At 39.3% G+C, this 23,699-nt stretch overlaps 1 protein-coding gene across 1 annotated transcript in view; it reads left to right on the forward strand.

Moving 5' to 3' along the window:
- LOC141787630 (protein kinase C-binding protein NELL1-like) overlaps positions 1–23,699 on the forward strand; it is a 418,608-nt gene that overhangs the window by 119,419 nt on the left and 275,490 nt on the right. Inside the window, exons 5-7 of the mRNA XM_074666181.1 lie at positions 2,548–2,644; positions 22,264–22,336; positions 22,814–22,896. Coding sequence (XP_074522282.1) covers positions 2,548–2,644; positions 22,264–22,336; positions 22,814–22,896 — 253 coding nt within the window. The remainder of the gene's footprint in view (positions 1–2,547; positions 2,645–22,263; positions 22,337–22,813; positions 22,897–23,699) is intronic.

Consider the following 23,699-nt stretch of genomic DNA (forward strand, 5'->3'; position numbering starts at 1 on the left):
GCAGCATTTAGAAAAACGTGCTGCAAATGCACCACAACACAGCGTAAGTGTTTCTAGAGGACACTTAAAAAAGATGCACATGTCCCACATGACACTCTTGTTGTTGACGCAGGTTTTCAGTCACAGCTCAATTATGGTTTGTGTTAGAAAATTAGGTAAAAAAGTATGTGTTTTTGATTTATTCAACATTGTATTGGCATATGTGTAATAGAGCTGTCCTCTGTAATAAAGTGTCCTCTGGAAACACTTCCTTTGTGTTACAGTGTGTTTGCTGTGCGTTTTTCTAATGTGTTGTGTTTCGGTCTTTGCAGCGCGTTTTCCAAATTCTCGGGGCCACGGAACAAACGGCAGATTTTTTGTTTTACCAATTACAATTAGGGACAGGCCGATTATCGGCCGGGCCGATTATCGGGGCCGATATTTGGCATTTTGAAGCATATCGGCATCAGCCTTTTTTTAATCTGACGGTCGATGAGAAACAAACTTAAAACTGTTGTTGCAGCTCAGATGCAGCAGCTCAGATGTCTGTAGTCACTACTCAATCCCCAGCACTGTCCCACCCACAGTACCATCTGATTGGTTACAAGCAGAGCTACAACTTGGGTAACAGCCAATCAGCAGTAGAGTTATTACAGTTATTGTAGTTACATTGAAATTTCTGAAAACTTTATTTACTTTAGAAAACTTTAGCTATTCATTTTTGTATGTTTTCATTTAACTTTATAAAACATGGTGCTAAGTCTGGGAGCTGTTTTATAAACTCATGCTTAGAGGTTTTTGAATGAAGTTAAGTGTTGGAGTTGGTATTGTTCAAAATTTTGACACCAATGTTTGCACTTTGACTGGAAATTAATGTTGGCTTCAATTATCGGTTATCAGCCTCTTTGACTACAAATAATCGGTATTGGCCCGAAAAAATCCATATCGGTCTATCTCTAATTACAAGCAAATCAGGTCTAATCAGTATCTTGAAGTAAGGAATTTTTCTGTACTTGTCAGGTGAATGTGGCTCACATTAAGTCTAGCTGGAAAAAAAATCCATATAAAAAAAGGAATATTAAATTATTATTATAAGATTTTGAGTTTTTAAACTCTTACTGTTAAGCAAAGTTTTTTTTCCCACCAGTTAGAATCAACTTTTCAGATATGGTGTCTTCCTCCCCCTCTTGTTCTGGATCAGCTGATCTAAACATGTAAAGCTGTTATTCTGTTCCCCCCTGCAGATATAACTGTCCAACTCTTTTGAAATACGTCAGAAAGACTTAATGATGCATGATTTCCATCATTGGTGACCTAAATGAGGAATGAAATGAAGTTCTGCTTTATAATCAAAATAAATTTTCTATAAGTGCTTTTAACGCAAACGTAAAGCAGCAGGAGACTTTTCTTTTTTTGAAAACCTTTTATGTACAGTTCTGCAATTTGAATGCAGCCCAGGCTTTATGGCCTCATTGTCCCCACTGGGAGATTAATTGTAACACCTGAGATCTACTGTAAGTGGCATGAAAAGAAATGATCCATGTATACTTTATGTTTGAAAGTTTCCGTTTGACTTCCTGAAACACTTGGAAGATTTTTCTTTCGTCAAAGTAAAGCCTGAAACTTAATCACAACTTTTGTAGCTAACAGCGGTGACATGGAATGAGTATAACCTTTGTGGGTTGTTATTGAAAATGGTCTTCTTCATCTGTTGGTCATTAACTGTTGCAATAACTCAGTCAATCCTGCACCGTGGTGATAGAGCGGTGCCATTAATTCCACATGCTGACTTATATACGTCCTCCATAATTAACTGCTGGAGGCTAAAGTCTGCGTTGTCAAACCATGCAAATATGCCTGGAAGCACATTCATTTTCTAATCAGCACTGCGCTGCTTCTTTCCAGTGTTAATTGCATGATATATGTCATTTCTCACCACCAAGCTGCGGTCTGAAGGGTGAGGTCACCAAACAAGTTGGTTTCTCTTATTATTTGGTGATTTGTTAGAAATGTGAATTATACTTTTTAGGAGCCTGTTACGCTAAAGTCATTCCTACCAGCAATCAGATCTAAATGTAGAAGTAGAGAAGGAGGCGATCTGCCAACAAGGAGGACTAAGAAAACTGATGATTTGTTCCCTGACATCCTTACAGAGGCCAGTGAAGGCCTGCCTGCCCGGCCCAGCCCACCTCAGTGCAGGACAAATGATACTGAACGGGGCTGAGGATGTTTGCCTTGATAATGCCAAAGTCTGTTTGTGTCTGCGTCAGGCGACGGACAGTTAATCCAGCCAACATCCAACGTCCAGATATCAATACCGTGTTAGGGAGCCATGGGGCGAGACGGGCTGTCATGCTTGAGGGGAGCAGTCCTTCCTGAGGAGAGGAGAGGAGAGGAGAGGACACGCACATGGCTGCATGGATTTACTCCAATACTTAGCTGTATTGGATCTGTGTTTCTGCCAGACCAGAGCTAAAATAGAAAACTGTGCATGTGTGCATCTGTGTGTGTGTGAATGTGTGTGTTGTTATACTAACCAAACACCGCTCTCTGGTTTGTTGTTGGCAGGATTTACGAGCGGGTCATCGACCCTCCTCAGATGGAGCTCACCCCAGGCAGCGGAGTGTGGCTCGGCCAGCACAGCCACAAACACGGCCTGTTCAAGGTAAGCCTGGACTGATGAAACACACACTTACATGATACACACTTCATTATCATAAAACATCCTGGTTGTTCCAGCATGGTGTTTAAAACCCTTTGGATGGACAGAAGAATTCAGACTCTTCACAAATTCTCATTCAGTTTTTTACTAATGGGGAAAAAATCTAACAATTTTGGAATGTTGTCAGTTTATCAGAGCTGCTGCATCTGTTGCATCTATTACTTTTTAACAGCAACTTTAAAATATGTGCATTTCTTTTTGGCTTTGTTGACTTTGGTGCCCCCTGTGGACAAACTGTTGCAAGTTTCCTCCGTTAAACTTGTCCTGTACTCCTGTGAGATGTGTTTTAAATAAAATAATCTCAACCTCATGTATTTATACAACCAACTGTGGAAAGATCAGCAAAGTACTGGATGGAATTAATCAAGTCTGGTTTAGTTCTCTTTGGTAGATTACATGGTAGCCTAAGTAAAAATTGCACTCATTTTATTCATTAGACTATTTATTGTTATTTTTATTTTATTTTGTTTTATTTTGTTTTATCTTATTTTATTTAACTTTATTATTTTATTTTATTTTATTTTATTTCATTATTTATTTATTGAGTCATTTATTTTAATTTAATGTATTTATTTAAGTTATATTTATTTATTTATTTATCGATTTATATTTATATTTTTATATTATTTATTTAGAAATTCATTTTTTAATTTTATTGATTTCTCTTGTTTTATTTTATTTATTTATGTATCAGTTTACATTTATGTTATTTAATTTTATTTTGTCTTATTTAGTTTAATGTAATTTTAATTTTAGCTTAAAATCATCAAAGCAGACATCACTGCCACAGAAGCAAATGAGGGCACAGAATCTAAAATTTCATCTTTCTATCTGATATTTTTATTTCATAATTTCATTAAATTTTGGCTTTTAATCTCATATTTATGGCCTAGTATCTTGTGAGTTTGTCACATTTTATTTTATCATTTTGACTTTTTTTTTCTCTTTATTTCAACTTTTTATCCCCTTATATATATATATATATATATATATATATATATATATATATATATATATATATAACTGGTTTAACTTTGCATCTCATATGTTAAATTAGTGTCTTGTTATTTCGTCTCAGGAAATTCAAAATTAAGACTTTTATCTCATAATTACAACTTTCCATCCCAAAATTTTTACCCATAATTTTTAGTTTTTTGTAAATTCATTTTTTACTTTTTACTTCATGAAAATCTTTTATAGTGGTCGGTGAAAATACAGCAAAGCAGCAGGAAGATGAGTGATACATGCCACCCACTTAGGTTGAGACTCTGAATGTGAGTAGTTTAATGCATATTCAGTGTCTAAATATTTTGATAGATCAATAATTTACATTCTGTGATGAAGAAGTGGGTAAATGTGCTGTGAAATTGATAAATTCCCATTGTAGGAGCTGAACAGGGCAAATGAGCAGCTGTGGCGCTCTCCGTGGTCCTGAAACGGGCAGATTGAGAGCATGTCATTCAGCGTTAAAGAGAGGAACTGAGCTGGTTTTAAGTGCTTCTCTCAGTTGATTTTGAGTGATTGATGTGAATAATCTGGCACGGCAGTGGCATTGTGCATTTTTGATGTGTTTTGTGACTATTTTGAGTTTGCATCAAACCGCTCTGTGCTCCAGGAGCTCAGGATTAACAAATGAAACATTGCTCTAATATTGAGATTGACAGCTGCTGTGATGATAAAATGACTTGGATTGTTCAAAGTAGAGTGAAGCAGCTCTGGGTAAAATGCAGAGATATCACATGAATGCATACGGACAAAAAAAGAGTGACTGTAATTCTTTCCAACCACACAATAACTCATTTAAAGGACAAAACAAGACAGATTAAATCCTCATCTTCTTTTAGCATCATGCGCTCTGTTTTCAATCTGATACCAGGAGTTATTCTGTGAAATGAAAAAGCTAATCTAATGAATATCTCCTTCTTGTTGTCTGTAAACAAAAAGACAGGCCTGAAACCCTCAGCTCTGATTTAATTTAGAGGAATAAAGACGGCGGGGAGAAATGATTTTTCATATCGAATATGAAAAGATTGATATGAAAAGATGTTCTCAAAATAAAACGTTGCTCTTTCCACATTTTACATTTTTGATTCTGAGCTTTAATGGTGACTAACTGAATTTGTAAAAGCTTCTAAAATGTGTTGGTGCTGATACCAGCTGCCTTTAGGTTTCCCCCACAGCCCACATGTTTCTTTAGTCTTGTCATCTGCTCTGTATTTTGGTTTGAAACGAACAATCTGTGCTCAGCTGAAAAGCACCAGAATGTTCCTCACAGTTCAGAACAGAAGTCTGAATGACAAAGTGTTGTTCCCTGGACAGATTACAGCGACTCCTGTAGCAAATTGTGATTTCAGGCTGTGCATACACTTGGCTTTACTTGACTTGACTTGAACTGGTATAATTGGCCCGTGTATTTGCAGTCGACCGCGTGTGGGAAGAAAGCTTAGCAGGAGACGTGCTGCTGGTTTACGAAGGAGCGGCGAAAAGCTCAGCGTTTTTTTCTGAAACGCTTATTCCCCAGCCCATTAAAACGCAGTCGATTTTTAATCACTGCTCATTCTCTCAGACTCCTGCATGCACTCACAGCGGGGTGGGGGGACACTTTTGAGTGTCGCACATGCTCTTGATACTCCCACCTCTGCCACCTGCCCACCACGCAATCAATGGCTGCTTTTGTTTTTTTCTGTGCCACATATTGATTAGCAACCAGACCCTCCTGTGGTGTGTACTATTTCTCCTCCTTGTGCTTTGACGCTATCGCTGCTGAAACCAAGCCCCCTGCTCCTCCTTCCTCCCTCTTCATCCCCTCTTCCATCGAGGCTTCAAGGAGCTCCTTCTTCTGGAGTGAAAGCTCTGGTCTTGAAAGAAGCAGCTCTATCATCCAGTTCCCCAACCTGCAGTGGAGTCTGCCTTCCCTCCGTGTGCACAGAGTGCTTAAAAGCGTTTGTCAGCAGCAGAGACAGATGGCGTGGAGGCTCACAGGCCTGTGTGAAGTGACAGAGGAAGATGAGGAGATTCTCCCTTCAGGTTTTACACCAGGATGAGTTGGCATGTTATCTGACAGGTGCACTTGTAACACCTTGAATCGAGGACCTGTTGCTCAGAGTTTTAGAGGAGAAATCCTAAGCTTTATTTTCCTTATTATCAACTCCAGTTTATGCATATTTATGACACAACTGTGTTTGTTTTGATTCAGGTGGAGCTGCTGCAACTATTTCTTGGCAAACATTGTCAAAGCGTGCCGTGCAGAGACACATACCCCACTGACACCTGTTTCCATGTTACCATGTTTGCAAGTCTCAACAAGACGCTGAGAGAAAACATGCATTGATTGAGCCAAACAAAGAAGGATTCTGGTGGTCAGTCACTTGAGACAAGGCCTGAGCGTCTGTTGCAGTCCACAATGTATGCAAGCTATTAAAGATCTTTGTAGAGGCATATATTCGATGAACTGCACCATAATTTGTTTTCCAGAGGAAATTTACAAGAGCTCAGTCAAATAAGAAAAAAAAGTCTTGATCTCTGAAGTCCAAGGTAAAGACCTGCAAACCTCCCAACTTGCAAAAATATATATATATATATTGTGTTACCCTCAGAGTTGTTTCCGGGATACCCAATCCTCCAACCCTCCAACGCACGTGTACTGAAAAACAGATGTGCGAAGCCCTGTTAGTTTCAAATATAAATCCAATGCTCATAGAAAGCTGATAGAAAGGCAACAGTAACTCAAATAACCACTGGTAACAACCGAGGTCTGCAGAAGAGCATCTCTGAACACGCAACACATCTAACCTTGAGGCAGATGGGCTACAGCAGCAGAAGACCACACCGGGTGACCCTCCTGTCAGCTAAGAACAGGAAACTGAGGCTACAATTCACACAGCAACACCAAAACTGGACAATAGAAGATTGGAAAAACGTTGCCTGGTCTGATGAGTCTGGATTTCTGCTCCACATTCAGATGGTAGGGTCAGAATTTGGCCTCAACAACATGAAAGCATGGATCCATTCTGCCTTGTATCAACGGTTCAGGCTGCTGCTGCTAGTGTAAAGGTGTGGGGGATATTTTCTTGGCTCACTTTGGGCCCCTTAGTACCAACTGAGCATGGTTTAAAGTCCACAGCCTACCTGAGTATTGTTGCTGATCATGTCCATCCCTTTATGAGCACAGTGTACCCATCTTCTGATGGCTACTTCCAGCAGGATAACGCTCCATGTCATAAAGCTGGAATCATCTCAGACTGCTTTCTTCAACATGACAATGAGTTCCCTGTACTCAAATGTCCTCCACAGTCCCCAGAGCTCAATCCAAGAGAGCACCTTTGGGATGTGGTGGAACGGGAGATTCTCATCATGGATGTTCAGCCGACAAATCTGCAGCAACTGTGTGATGCTATCATGTAGATATGGACCAAACTCTGAGGGATGTTTCCAGTACCTTGTTGAATCTATACCACCAAGAATTAAGGCAGTTCTGAAGGCAAAAGGGGGTCCAACCCGGTACTAGAAGGGGCACCTACTTAAGTGGCCAGTGAGTGTAGTTTGGTCTCCAGCTTTGGGTATTTTTCAGTAATATTCTAGGGGTGGATGGAAGGCTCTGGTGATTCAACCTGCCGGCAACCAGTTGACTTCTATTGTCTGAAATCTAGAGTAAATTAGTCCCTTTACAGTAATTGGTCAGTTTTCTGATTTACAACTCATATGATGATGTCCATGATGTTCATGACCAAAACACTTTCAGACAGTCTTAACTTCTCAGATTTGAGACAACTCAGTGTTTTTTGACAACCTTTTGGTTTTGTTTCTTTACACCAAACAATCAACGTGATGGTATCTTACTCTAGCTTGGGGAAGAAAAAAAGAAAAAAACTCAGGTGAATTTGTATTAGAAACCTTGACTTCTTTCTTTCCTGCTTTATTCAATTATGCTTTTGGAAATATCTTTCTTCCTTTCTTAAGTGAACAGAGTAAAAACATTGTGTCCAGCTTTCCCTTTCTTCTTCTCCTTCTTTATTCCTCTCACATCTTCCCCCCTGCTCTCCTTAACCTGCTAAAGCGGAGCGGATAAACAGAGCCGTCTTGTTTCTTCTTTACTTTCACGAGGAGAGAAAGGTGGAAAGCTTGTTGGTGAGATGAGGAGAGAATAAAGAGGCAGCAGAGCAGAATGAGGGAAAACAGCCCAGAGGTAGAAGTAACACTGCAGATGGAGATAAGAGGTGAAATAATGCAGCAGCTGTAATCTATCCCATTCAGGCTCTGGAGCAGGATAATGATAGGACAAGCTAACTAGGCCTTTAAATAAAACATAGTGAGCTCTCACAGTGGCTGGAGACTCTCCTCATCCTGTGCCGCCTCCTCCCAGGAGTCTCTCTAACTGAAGCAGCAACTGTAATAAATAATGTTTATCTGCGATCTGTTGTAGCGAGGAGGCTCAGTCCTCAGGGACACTGCAGGCTCGTTTGGAACGCTGCTTTTGTGAAATGTTTGGTGTTTTATGCAACACGGGACAGTAATGAATCTATTGTGGACAGTGATGAAAAGCCTGAACACGTTACATCAGATGACATGATAAAGGAAAGCCACACCTGGATGTGAGCGATGTAGAGCTCAGATCGTTTAATCAGCCTGTCCTGTTGTGTTTACGATCTCTGGTTTGTTAAAATGAGTTTCTTGTGCTTTGTTCACACTTTTCTCATTTTAAGTCGATCTTTTGTGTCTCATCCACAGCTTTATTTCCACTAAAATCAGGTTAGGGCTTCATTCTTTGCAGTTATAAAGCCCTGACAAACAAAAATCTGCCTCTTTACCTCAGCTTCTCTGAGTGTCCCTCATCCAAAAAGCAAGTTCAGCAAAACCAGAGTCCAGTCTCACCTGGCCCTTTTTCAGAGGCCTCCAGCAGTCAGCGGACTCGCGGCCTCCCTCTGTGTCTCTGCAGGACAACTGCACCTGTTTCACTCTCTTTCTGTGTCTGTGGTCCAGCACCTGCCTTTTGATCACACTTCAGGTTTTTTTTTTCTTTTTTTCTGTTGACACAATTAACAAATTTCAAACCTGGTTATGTCTTTTTTGTACCACAGTATAAAAGTTAAAAGAAGTGACAATAACCCTTACTTTATTTGATAAAGCATATATGTAAGATAAGGATTAGAGTACTGTAGTCAAGGATAAGACAGCAGGCTGCTCTGAAGACAAGAGATAAAGACACTAGCCCAATTTGTGATGTCATCAATTGGTGAAACTCCTTATAGAGAAACAAACTGCACTCACTCAGACATTACACTCACTAAAGGTCCAAAAAATATAGAGAAATATCTAATAATTTTTCATTTCACATGTAGAAACACCGCCTTACTTTATGAGTACAAATTTTAAGCGTGGCAACAGTAGAGGAGGCTTCCAGATTGTTGCCACTAAGATTCCTCTAACTCTACTACAGCGATATCAGGGTGACTGTATGCAACCTAAATGAGCATTAGGGGTCTCCTTTAAACATAAATTATTTTTGGAACAGGATACAAATTTAAAGAAGTGGTAAGACACTCTTAAAACAAACAAAATAAATAAAGATAGGATAAACAAAAATTACAAACTCAAACTGTTTCGTCAAATTGTGGATTGAAAATTCATTCATTTTCTACCTCTTATCCTATGTGGTGTGGCTGGTGTCTGAAGCCTTTCCAAGCTGTCTCGGGGCAAGAGGTGGGTTACACCCTGAACTGGTCGCCCGTCAATCACAGGGCCGACACACAGAGATACACAACTTTTCACGCACACACGCTCACACCTACAGGCAATTTATAGTCACCTGGAGATAGGGATGGATACCAGTTTTGGTACTTTTGTAGGTACCGTCTGAATACTGTCTGTTGTACCCATGGACTGTATAAAACATGGACGTAGTCTCCCTGACGTCACCTGCCTGTTCCTGAAACGGAAAATGAAGCACATCGTCTATAGCGGCCATATTGGTAGTGGCAGGGGCTTCACGTACAGCTATAGGGCGCCTGTCGGTCACAATGTGAAATTGAAATGATACAATTGTTGAGCTTCAAACCACCTTACGCTACCACAGAGGTAAAAAAGAGACAATATTAAGCCTGAATGAGCATCAATATCCTTTTGCATGAATAATCATATAACTATAACTACTAATCACAACTCATTGGATATGCTGACCAGAGGAGAGTTGCACATGCTCCTTTAAAACTTAAGATCCTGTGTGGCTTCTTGTTTGTAGAACTGCAGTAATAGACCATATTCGCTCCTGAATAAACTCATTTTTCTGTCAAAGACTCAAAAAGTTTAAGTCCTTGGGTTTACTAATTACCTCCTATTAATTATTATTCTGTTGGTATCCATAATATTTCTTTATACTCACTTATTCAGTTTGATCTGCTTCCCCTGAGAGCCGTTGAATAAGACGCTCTTTATTTCTGAAGAGGTTCATGGGATAAATTCAGCACAGGCGAGACATCGTTCCAAATGGCCCGTGTTTAATTTCAAGTTTATCTCCTTGTTGTGTTGCCAGCTGTTTATCAGGGAGTCTTGTGCAGTGGTGCATGCCTCTGCCTCCTCCCCTTTCCCTCGGGTCTTTGTGAAGAAGCCCCACAATGAACAACATGTACACAGAAGTTTTGTGAGCAATTTGATCGCTATTATCGCAGACATTTGAAGCCCTGTCAACTGGCACTGCCTGCAAATTACAGCAGCAAAGCTCAACCTGGAAAAGCTGGGCTACTTCTGCGCACATTAGGAATGATGTATGTGCGTATAATCATCACAAAGCTTCAAACAAAATGATCTGACTCATTCAGGGTCAGAAGTTGCTGCTCGGTTTGGACTTACCAAAACAGAAAAAAAGAGATGTGCATAGTTTAAACCTTTTGGGGAGTTTAAAACACTTCCTCCTTTTCTCTTTTTCTGTCAATCTGCCTCACGCCTCGCCCCTCTTGCTCTTCTTAATTAGCTTTGTTGATGCTGCCACGGTCCTGGGAGATGAACTGCAGGTGGAGGTTAAGTCTCCAGAACCTGCTAGAACAGGAAAAGGTCATGTTGTGCATGATAGAAATGAGAAAACAGAACGGCAGGATGGAGCTTTACCCAGGATAATAACCCTCTGTCAATGTTGCCTGAGGGCAAAGTGCCGGCCAAACATTCCCGGCCTATTATTGCTATAATAAACAAGCTAACTGGGAATTATGACTGCAAAATTGTGCACACAGTTGAAGTGGAGGTAATTTTATCAGCAATAATGTGAGTGAACTTGTGATCGTTTGGGGATGCAAAGACACAAATGATGCATAAACAGCACAGAGGCACGGGCCGCACACACCCACACACACACATTTACAGTACCTGTGTGCGTCCTCATTGGCTGTATGCATTTTACTTTCCCTGAATGAGTCACAACAAAACCTGAGAAACTTTTTTCTGCCATGTGAGTTTATCAGGCTTGGGAATCTTCTCCTATACTTCACACAGCTGACTTTTACCTCAAGTATATACACTTAACAGTCATTATACACCTGTAGCCTGCTCTAACTCACCTGTTTCAAAACATTTCTATCTTTAACTGAAACACACAATCACTTAGACAGGTCTTATTTAACAGACGAGACAGCCTAACGTGGTTTCATCTTCTTGATGAAACCTTGTTTATCATCTTCTCTCTGTTTAAAGATAGCTGATGTGAGAGCTATGGAAACAGAAGGCGTTAAGTCTCGCACAGTGTGAACATGGATACCTTCAAACTCCTTCCAGACAACAGGAAACGACACTTTGCTCATGGAAATGTTCATTAACCCCACTCACAGTTCATCACCTCATTTAATTTCAGTTTCTCACTGTGAAGAAATGCAAACAAAGGCAGTATAACGAGAAGATGGTGAACAACGTAGCAGTTATTTTAAAATGTGATTTTATTTTCCCTTGACGTGAAGAAGTGTCCACTCTCTTTCTGCTCCTATTTGGCCTCCACCTTTCTCAAAAGCCCTGTTTCCACCAAAGACTGTATATAGAGTGGACATTGTGGCTCTGCTATTTATCATTGTACGGTTTTGAAGCCAAAACACCCCCTGTCACAGGCGCAGCCATTCTACAGTTGTGCAGCCAGAGTCTGCGCAGTAGACGATGAGGGATTCTGGGGGAATCTAAGTGGAACTAGGTGACAAAAATAATGATAATTCTTTTTTCTTTCAAGAGTCTAATCACTTCCTGACTCTACCTCCCAACATATTTTACAATCCCCGAAAAAAATACACGAGAACGGCAGCTGTCAATCATTGTTAAACGTTACGTAAAACCTCATTTTTAACCTCTTATAACTAATGAAAATGAATCTTTTCAGAAAAAACAGCCAACTAATATCTTCAAATCACCACAACAATCAGACATGAGGAACATTTCTAGGAGGTGTAATAATTTTTTAAAGTTTGACCACAGCCCATCTGGAATGACTGGAAAGCCAGATTATTTAACCTATACTGGAGGCAGCCACCAGGGGGAGCAGTTTTTGTGCAGACCTCACTTCGAGCCGAGCAAGCGGACATCCATTTTTTTTTACAGTATATGGTTTCCACCAAGTAGGCCAGTATGGATCAGTACGTGTTGGATTGGTAAAGCCTGATCCTGTTTGCATGGATTGTTTCTGTAAATAGCGGCGATCCATGAGTTTCTCTCATAGACTGTATAAAACATGGACGTAGCCTCCACGATGTCACCTGTCTCTGCGGATGCAGCCACATTTAATGTGACCCCAGCTGTGAGATTTTCTTTGCACAGCTACAGTGTGCCCAACAGACACGTGATGTGAGCTCTGCCTCTGATTGGACAATCAGTGGAAGGGCAGCACTGCCGCAGCACTGCCACTGGACAGTGTGTCCGGATAGGAAAATCAGCGTTTTAGACCCAAGCTGTTTCTTGAACCAGGCTGTAAATATGTTTTTATTGCTGTAAAGGTCAGTTTTATGGCTGGGTGTGTACATAACTTTCTGCAGCCAGCCTCAAGTGGATTCTTAATGAACAGCAACTTTTAACACTTCAACAGAGGCTTCATTTTTACTAACCGGGTGTTGCCCCTTGGTTTCTCTTTGTCTTTCAGTAGCCTGTCGAAACATCGCTTTGACTACTTTTCAAACATGTTCAATCAATCGTGCAACAGCTCTTCCTCATTTTTTGATTGTGTTTTTAACTTTAGATGGTATTTAAGCCAACGCTGCAGCTCATCTCCCTCTTCCTTCCAATAAGTGGTCGTAACCACAGTGACTTCTGCTTGCTGTGACATCACTCTACAGTGTGGTATAGCAGGCTGCTCATATTTGATCCCAGTCTGTGAGCTCTTTCTTGTATGTCTCTCTTCTAAGCTGCTGCATTAAAAGCAGGAAAAGCAAAACTTTAATGTGTTTAAAACAAAGGTTGAATAAGATTAAACTATTCAAATGGTGAGAGGACATGTCCGTATGACATCATGTGCTGTGACCCCGACAGTTTAACTGTGTGTGACCTGGGATGCAGCTGTGTAGCACAGTTTGTGTTGCCACAGCAGCACAGCCATCACCCCTGAACAGTCCATCCTTACACCCCATCTGTAGTCATGGCAGAGGGGTGAAACATGTCTGCACATTTCTGCCAGTGTGTGTGATTGTGTTTGAAGCAGCGAAAGAGAGATATATAGAGAGAAAGTGTGAGAGGGGGAGAGATTTTATGACTTCAGCTGGAATTACCCGCTGATCACTGACAGTGATGTGTGGTCAGGACCCCTATATTACACCACTGGGACAGCATCTGTGATCTACACCTTCATTTTCATTCTGAGTGACACTGACAATCTCTTCTTCACCATCCACTGCTCACACAGCCTCAGCATGTGTGTGTGTGTGTGTGTGGGGGTATGTGTGTGCATGCACGCGTGACAGTGTGAGTAAGTGTGTTTGTTCTCAATCTGTGCTGCAAGCCTGTTTGCCTCAAGGTTCCCCCCTCTCTCTGAGTGTCTCTGTGTGAAATGGAGGCAGGTGTTGCTTGCATCCAGGCTCGCCAAATGTACTGTAAATGGATTTCTCCTACACATAAGGCAGAGAGGAACTGGAGCCAACCGAGCTCGAGGTGGTGAATTCTAATGTCCTTCCAGCTTGTTTTCAGGAGCCACTTTGAAGGAATGGTGGAATTATATTACCCCTGTGTGTGCATGTGTGTGTGTGTGTGTGTGTGTGTGGGCATCCCAGTGTTTTACAAGTTTGGTTTTCCATTAGAGAGGCTGCGTTTTTTACAAGATTGTTCTCTGTGGTCATGATGGAGCCTCTATTTACCAGCCCTGCACCTCTGGAGATAGCCTGTCATTCACGCTGATTGACAGACAGCCTGTTGTAGGAGAGAAGACTTTTGGTTATAGACCGTCTCTGCTGCCTATGCATGAAGTGGTTTTGTATCTGTGCAGCGAGGAGTGGAAGCTGTGTGCACAGTTCAGTGAAAGGTTTATACTCTGTTTTTTACAGTTGTTGGGATGGCTTCTCACAGTTTCTAAAATACAAGTCCTACTTCAGATCAGTAGCTTCATGGAGGTCTCTAGAGAAACGGGGAAAAGATTCATAGAGGAGATGTTTGGGTTTGTGTTTGTCTCATGCTGACAGTCGACCGCTATCCGTTTTGCTTCATGCAGACTTTGCATTAAACGTAGCTCAGACTTTGCTGCAAGTTTTCTGGCATTAAAAGTTGATGTGTGGTGTGCATGATATGAAGTAGTAGTGTAAGGTTATGCATACATCATAACATCATTTTTATCAAACACATGCATGCTTTGCTGAGCTGATGGCTCAACAAGAAAAAGCTGCTGGCATTTAAAAGGAGTTAGAGGTATCAACAGATGCTGAAAGATATCATGAACCTTGTCTTGCATAGGGCTGCGCGATAAATTATTAAAAGATTGTGATCATGATTCTGATGTGTTTGTAATCTCATTTCTAAACACTGACAATTCTTACACTGCAAAAACCTGAAATCTAATCAAGTAGAAATATTTGCTAGTAGGCCAACCTGTGGCTTGTGAGCCACATGTGGCTCTTTGCCTTTCAGTGTGCGGCTCTTCGATCCATTCATAAAAATGTATCTAAAGCTATGAGTAGTGGTGTGCCGATCAATCTAAAATATTGATATACTGATGCCAACGTTGGGATCAGTGTTGATCAATATTTGGGTGTACAGATTAGCACTTAAGTTTCAGTTTCTCTTCTCTAGTACAAAATTTAAACACACTAACAAACACAATTAATCTCATTTTGAAAAAAGGAAATGTTTTTATTTTCATTTTATGTCATTTCATTTATGCGTGAGAGGAAGTGTGTTTGTAAGACCATGGGTGTGACGTGGCTCTCTGTAGTACCACAGTCATTTTTGTGGCTCCTGGTCTCTGACTGGTTGGCCACCCCTGGGTTAGAGAAATGTGCTTGTTAAGACTAGAATAATGTTTTAGTACAAGTACATTTTTCTTAACCCACTGGCAGATTTTTTTCAATCATTACAAGCAATTCAGACCTCATTTATGTATTTAAATAACTTGAAATAAGACACTTTTCGGGACTGGTTAGGTGAATGTGGCTCATATTTACTCTAAAAACACATTTTCACTGAAAATAAGACAAAAACACTTGGTAAGATTTCATTTTTGTGCAGTGTAAGCATTCATTGCACAGGCTGTGTTGTGAACAAACGTCCCCCAAAAAGCAGCACTGCCGCTGCCTTCTCCTTCAGCCACTGGCAAAGCATCCTTACAACACGCGGGCCAGCTGCTGCTGGCTTCTCACTCTATTCGGATGACTTGGGAGTAGGGCTGAACAATTAATCGAATTAAAACTGACTTTGCAATATGATAGAATGCAATTTTCAAATCGCAAAGGCTGCAGTTTAAAAAAAAAAAATGTCTCATGTACACAGACCCAGAGGGAATATTGTAACTTGTACTAAAACATGCAAAAGTGATTACACTGTTTGGATTGGCAAAAACCTGTGAGTTACACAGAGTTGCAATAGAAAGATGCTGTGGTTGGCAGAAACATACCCTACAGAAGAGGATTAGGGACAATGAGAAAAAAAAAAAGAAAAAAAAAGAAATGTCTAAAATTTTCGTTATTACTCTTTGTTATGTGACAAATCTGAGTTCAAAGTCGGAATTCGATGGAAGATGATTGGGCAACTGAAAAAACAAATCATTTTTTTTATTACTATTTCTTGATAAAGGAAAAAGACAGAGCCCTGATGTCAGAGTCAGAATTCTGGTTTTTGGACTTTTATTTATTTATTGTCCAGTGGCCCTAATCATCTTCTGTAATACCTCTTGTTCAATTTGTTCAGTAAAGTTTGTTACCCTTGCTGACAGCTGGAGGTCAGTAGAAATTCAGTGTTCTCTTTTTTTTAATTAAAAAGTGCTGCAGGGAATTGTTCATATATATAGTCATATATAGAATGACTAAGTGCTTCTGTTTAGTGAATCCCAAAACTGGTCCAAAAAAATTGCTATTACATCATTTTCCAAAATTGTTCAGCCCTACTTGGGAGCAGCTGGACCTTACGTCCTTGCCTTGCAGATACAGTTTCCAGAGAAAATTCTGATACAGGATTTCCGCCTTAGCTTTACTTCAGAAGCACTGTAAGATTCAGCATGTTATTTACCTCCTAATTTACCAAAAATGATATAGAAAACTCAGCGCTAGCTTGATGCTAATGTATAAGGGAAATTGCACAGGAAGAAAGAGGCAAAAATATCTGCGTGGTCTCATGGCTGACTTCATAGCTATGGCAAGGTTCCAAACAACTCAAAACATTGCTGTATCCACCTTGAGACACTAGGTGGCCTACTTCTGTCACGTGCAATTTTTTTTACTTATTTGTATTCATTCGGATATATCTAGATTAACTGATCAATTTCATATTTATTTACTTATAAACTCAATTAAATGTTGACCCAGAAAACCTGTAAAGCCACTTTTTATACATACAAAATTCACACAAGGGGTTGATAAGGGAATCGATTAAGAATCATATGGATAAGCAGAATTGATACGAGCACTGCTATTAATAAAACCTTATCAATACCCAACCCTTTGAACGGCTATTTAAATGGACTTTTCCATCGGTGCAATTAACATTGCTTTTAAAAAAAGTGCTAGAAAATCATGATCTTAATTCTGAGCAACAAAAAAAAAAAAAAAAAAAAAAAAAAAAAAAAAAAAAGCATCGTGCAGCCCTAGTCATTCCAGTTATATATTCAGTGTGACTAATGCTGCTAACAAGTTTAGATAATTACTGATGCAGGCGACGCCAGCTTCTGTGATCACTGAAATAGTTTCATGAACAAATCACCACAGTTTCCAAAAGGCCAGACATTTTTTTGGTTCTAGAGAGGAGTAGCTTTTTGAGGGTAGAGGATTAATTGACTTTCTGTGTTTGTTTGTTCAGAGTTTTTTTGGCCTGAGTGCTTTTATGTAACCACATCATCTTTGAAGAAGCATATTTTCTTCTCCTGTTTCTGGCCTTAAAGTAAGAGCCTTCAGCCAAATATTCAGACAAAACTTCTCAGTTTTATAAGCATCTTCAAGGGCTTCATTTGTTTTTTCCTTGAGCTGATAACAGGTGACAGAAAACAAACTTTCTTTTCTCACTTTTAATTCTACTTTGAACATTTTTTTGAAGAGGTGTTTCAGTTTGCCAGAGAGTGAAGTTTTGACCAAAGCTTCAGACTTTTAACAGCCAAAGCTTAAAGATAAAATATTTGCGTTGTAACATATTTTTTCTAGCTTTTAAACTTCATATTTGTCTGTGACTCTACAGCTAGAGCTCTGGCTGTTTATTTAGTTCAGCAAATGTCAGACTTTGAAGCTTGGGGACTGAAGCACAGCGGGGCTCCGGTGCAGCTGAATGATCTAGTTTATTCAAATCTGTGTGAACTCAACTCTAAGCTAACTCATTGCTGGTGTGAGCATGCTCAAAGCCGGCTGTGACAGGGGTTAGAATAAAGATAGCCCTGTGTTTTAAGATCATGCAACAAGCCAAGGTGAAACATTTCTGTATTTACAGAATAGAATAGAATAGAATAGAAAATACTTTATTTATCCCCGAGGAGAAATTCAGGAGTCACCGCAGCATTTAAGAAAACAAAAGTAAGAAAGAGTATAGAAAGTGCAAAAATGTCCATAAGAAGTTAGATGACGACATCCCGTCCACCACTCGTCCACCACTCTCCAGCCCAGCCAGCCTCCACCTCCACAGGGTCCAGGACTGAGCCTCCCCAGCAGTCTGTTCAGTCTCTGTCTCCTGGATCCTGTCTGCTCACAGCAGGCGAAGCTCCTCCGATGTGTCGCGGCGTCCGATGTCAGCTCCGTCAGCCACGTCCGTGAACAGCATGATGCCGCTGGATTAGCACAGCTAGCTCGTCCATCCCCCGGAGCGAGATCCCATGTTCCCAACAACGATGGATGGAAGGACAGGTCCACGTCGTCACCTCCCAGCTCACATCTGAGAACCAGCACGTCGTCCTCACCTCCTTCTCCTCAGCTCGAGGGAAATCATCAAGCCCTACACTAGTTAGCATTGACATGCTACAGGCTGCTAACAGCTAATTTCGCATGTAAACAATGCAGCCATGGTTACATGTAGGATCTCCAGACAAACACAGGAGAAAAGTAGTAAAAAATACCGCCGAAGCCACAAAAAGTTTGGTGTCCGAGACCGACAACGAACCACACAAAGTGATGATCCACTCCAAATACAAAGATTACGAAAAAGAGTCGAAAAAACCACAAGAAACGGACAAAGACGAGAGAGCTGCTGCAACAGGCAGCTACCCGGGTAGCGCCTAGCAACCGAAAGATTAATTAATTAATTAACCGAAAGAAAATTTATCTACTAGAGGTTGTGATATCTGCCTCATCCCAACAAAACAGAGTTAAAGGGTTCATCTTTATGGCACTACCGTGGCTGATGTGTTGTTAAATAAACTATGTCACCATTTGTGCAATCAGAAAAATTCAAATAGCAAAGACGTAAGAATTTGCATTTTACCGTGATTATGATTAACAATGTTAGCATTAGCATTTGATGTAGCCCTGCAAAGCAAAATATCACAAAAAATGCTGAAAAGCTTTAGCAGTTTTGTCCAAGTCTTAAAATTGCAGGCGCTCTGTCAATAACAGTGATCTGTCTCACTAAAATCCTTAAATTTTTTTTTTTTTTTTTGTGTGTGTTTTTCTTCTTTTGCACTGATATTACTTTCATACTATGTGTGATAATCATTTACTAGATGTTAAAAATTCAAGTTTAGCTACTACTAGAGGAAGGGGCCAAGGCACTCAGACACAGGGCATGTTCAGACCATTTTACCACCATAATAACAAAATAATAATAGTAATAATACATTTTATTTAAAAGTACCTCTCTAGACACTCAAGGTCGCTTTACAGTTGAAATATGTTGAGATAATTTTAAGCCTCAGTGGATACACTGCACAAAAACTGAAATCTTATCAAGTGTTTTCTCTTGTTTTTAGTAAAAAAAATTGTCTTTTTAGACTTGATATGAGCCGCTTTCACCTGACTAGTCCAGAAAAATGTCTTATTTCAAGTTATTTAAAGACGAAAATTAGAATTATGTCTTAATACAAGCACATTTATCTTACCCTACTGGCAGATTTGTTTACTTGTTACGGAAGTTTAGACCTAATTGTTGTCTTTAAATTACTTGACGTAAGACATTTTTCTAGAGTAGTCAGGGGAATGTGCCATTTTCTACTGAAATAAGACAAGAAAACTTGTTAAGATTTCAGTTTTTGCAGTATAAAGGGTTATTTAAGTGTTTGAATCTTAGTTTTAACAAAATTAGCAGCAACTTCTCAAAAAACAAAGTCCAAAGCCTTAGTCTTCTTTCACAGTCTTTGTTATCGGCAGTCTAGTATCACTCTCATAGATGACAAAAATATTAAAACAGTGTCTCAAACATCTTTCAACCTGAACTTCAAAACAAGCTAATGGGTTTCTAACAATGTTTTTAGCATCATCAGTAGTTTGCAATTTGAGATCAGACCAGCAGAAATCTCAACACCTACAAACTGGGCCTATTCATGACACACATACTAATAATTCCACAGATTTTTACTCTGACATCACCTGTAATAATAAGAGTCACATAAACCATCAGCTGGAGTAGAATATAAAACTCTGTTTCAAAGACAGCTAACAGACAAAGAGGTTTTAAAAATGTGGAGCACACATTACTTGCGTCACCCTAACCGTAATCCAGTAGTAGTTATACTGTATTTCATGTTGCAAAGTTTTACATCAGCCTGGAGTGAAAGTGTGTTTAGAGGTGTGACTCAGAGGAGAAATGAGCTCCAGGATCTGACAGGTGGAGCAGAGAGTTATCGCTAACTTTGTCTGAAGTGTGGAGAGGTGTATCAGGTCACGTTGCAGCAGCCTGCTGCTGCAGAGAAACTATTTAATGAAGGTAATTAACACATGCATATGTATAATGGCGCTCTGCTGCTGAATGTATCACCTCAAACAACCTGATGTCTCCAGAGACATGCACAGGTTGAATGGGCTGCAGGACAAACTTATCATACAGGTAACTAAAATATTACCCAGTATTAGCTTCAACAATGGACTGACCTTCCAAAGTGTTAGTTTCCTGCACATTTGAAGCTGGGTCATGTGACGTTGTGCTTTACTTTCAATGTTTGGTCCATGTCTTGGCTGCATTCTTTAAGCTTTTGAAGGTTATTTATGTTGATTGATCCATTCTTGTGTTCCTGATGTCATGTTTTTATTTTACCATATTTGACTCAAGATTAACCAGATGAAAAAGCAAACTTCTGATACACTTTTTTACTGTAACATTAGCTGTATTTATGAGGAAAATACAACTTTGCACTGAGACAACCCTCAAAGGGTCAAGGCATGTTTCCCTATTATTTTAAACTTCTGACTTACCTTTGTCAAAAGGGCATCTTTAAACTCACAGGATTCAAGCAAAACTGTGTTATCTCCTTTTTTTTTTTAAGTGACCCAAAGAAACAAAAAATAACATTTTGCACATGTATATCAGAATCCAAATCACAAGTGCCTTTATTCACCAAGTATTTTAAGGGAACAAGGAATTTGACTCAAGTTAACCACACCCTCTCTGTAAAATTATTGTAAATACACCACAAAAACACACCAAAAAAAAAAAAAAAAAAAAAAAACTTAAGTAGTTAAAATGTATAATAATAATAATAATAATAATAATAATAATAATAATAATAATAATAATAATAATAATAATAATAAAATAATAATAATAATAATAATAATAATAATAATAATAATAATGACTGTTAAAAAAATAAAAAAAATCATACACATTTTCGTTAAAATAAGATCAAATTTAAAAATGTAAACTATTAAAATAGTGCATAGAAAGGACGTCAAAGAACTCTACAAATTGCAAAAGAAAATATGAAACATGATTGTGCAAAGAGAAACAGGCTGTTGTATTTCAGTTGTTTTTTTCATGGCAGGAAATAAATGTAAAGAAAACAATAATGATAATGATTTCAGAGAAATTTGAACTCCTGGAAAGAAAAAGAAAAGATGTCACTGCTCAAGAAAATAAGTAATTTTTATGTGCGTCTTTAATTACGGATTTAACGATACCAGACAAAAGAATTGTATTTACTACTAAAAAAGAAAAAAAAAAGAAAAATGGTATTGCAGTACCTTAGTTTCGCCACTAGGGGAGCTGAAGCATTGAACCATCAAAGATGGAGACAAAGTTTTCAAAGCAGGAATTCATGACTTGAATGAAGTTTTGGTGTCAGTTGGTCCAAACACAGCCATTGATTGGTTGACTCACTGTTATTTTTAAATACATTTATGTAAACAAATATTGTATATGTCAATTGTAACAGCTCTGTATGCACAAATTCAAATGAAAATAAACTTACCTTTCTCTATTACCACTTATTTATGGTTTTTCATATATAATCACACAGAAGAACACAACAAAAAACGACAACAACTAGAGAAAAGTATATTAACAGACATACAAGAGAGAGAAACAAATAAACAAGAAAAAAAACTGCCAACATTAACAGTTAGGGCAATGTAAACAGAGATATAAATAGACATGTCAGACCGTACATTAACTCCAGAGTCCAAAAGAGAACCATAGAGACATAGGTTGAGTCCATGAGACCGTGATCAAAAGAGGGCAGGGAGAGTTGAAGTATCAAGGTATGATTCTTCAAAGCACCACGTATAAACTATAATCCAAGGGAAAACAGTTCAGTGTAGTTGGTCCTTAGGTTGCCACCTGTCCTTCTGAATATAGTCAACGAAGGGGCCCCAAATATCCAGGAACCTTTGATGAGTCTCCAACAGGGTGTACCGGATTTCCTCCAAATATTTAGAGGAAACCATGTCATTCAACCATAATTTACCATAATAAACTTACCTTTTATTCTATCCTTTTCATTTTGAGACAAACCTTAAACAGACCTTGCTAACCAATGTGAATCATTGTCTCCCCCCTCTCTGATTCAGGGTATTATCCAGGATGTGAAGTTGATTTTCGCCCCCAACGGCTACATCACGCAGTGCCCAAACCTCAACCGCAGTAAGTATCTGTGACAAAGTCATCTAAAGTCTCCTTTACATCCTTGAAGAATAACAATAACAACAGAAGAAATCCATTTAATAAACTGTGCGTGAGCTGCAGGCGACCTCTCCCTCTGATCACAAACAGGTCCTCTGCTTTCATTCAGATTCAGCTCAGCCTCCCCTCTCCCTGCCTCATGTCTGTATCTGTTTACTGTCACACAGATTAAGATATAAGGCCACAGCTGTGCCACTGTCTCTACCTTTGATCAATAAGCCATGTAATCACACCTTGTCGCTTTATTATTGATACTAACACCAGGCACCAGCCCCAGACACAAAGTCAACAGATGTGTGAGGCTTCCCGTTCCTTTGTAGCTCGCCGCCATCAGTCACGTCCAAATAATTTCACCACTGTTTGCCTCTCTAAACCCTCTTCTCTTCCCCTCCTCTTTTCCTTCTTTTTCTCTTTGGTGCTTTCCTTTCTCCCATTGAGCCTGCCCGACCTGCAGCGATTTCCTCAGCCTGGTGCAAGGCATCATGGACCTCCAGGAGCTGCTTGCCAAGATGACCCTAAAGGTAAGACCAAGGAAGGAACTCTCATCCAACGTCATGACCTTACACTGTCTGAAAACTTTGTGGAATTTATTTTCTGCTGCGAAACTAAGAGTTCAGGATGCTTCAGAGGGATGCAGAAAACAAAACAACAAATGTTTCAACTTCCCGAACAAAAGACATAAATGAAAAAAGAAGAAGTTGAAAGATCCTTTCACTTTTTCTCCAGCTGTGGCCTGACAAAAAATAAATAAAAGAAATTAAAATGAATAATTAACTTCAGTCTCTGCTTTTGCCAGAGACTCAGAAATCCTTTGATTTTTGTGTCTGCTTTCAGTGAAGCTCATTGTTCCCTCCTGTGAAGTCAGTATCTCATTCTGGATTAATTTGAAGAAGGAGGCCTCTAAAAAGATTGAGGTAATTGTTGGGGAAACAAAAACAAAATTAACATGCACCGTAATCTGCCTTTAGAAGAAGAAAATATTCCGTCAGTTCATATTAAGCGTGGATTAAGAAGGTTTTAGAAGATTTAAAACCCACAAAAGGTATTGAAGAAGAATGCACAAACAAGTAATCGCTTGGTTCCAGGAGTCTCATAGTTTTCATGGACCTGTTTTTGTACTTTACATTTCTTAAGGATTAGTTTAATGAAGCAGCAAAGTAATCTTCTATTCCTGTATCTTTTTCTTTACATTAATAAAGGATGATGTGAATGCATGCAGGGAACAATCATGAAATGTTAAGTAGTTAATTATCGAGTAAAGAACTGACAGTGAAGTTTGATTAGCGTATGAAAAACAACTCCACCTTCTCACTTTGTAATGAGG

This window comes from Halichoeres trimaculatus, unplaced genomic scaffold (genome assembly GCF_033239565.1).
Source record: "Halichoeres trimaculatus isolate MK-OKI-2021-1 unplaced genomic scaffold, fHalTri1.1 fHalTri1_scaffold_3, whole genome shotgun sequence".
In the NCBI taxonomy this organism is placed as follows: Eukaryota; Metazoa; Chordata; class Actinopteri; order Labriformes; family Labridae; genus Halichoeres; species Halichoeres trimaculatus.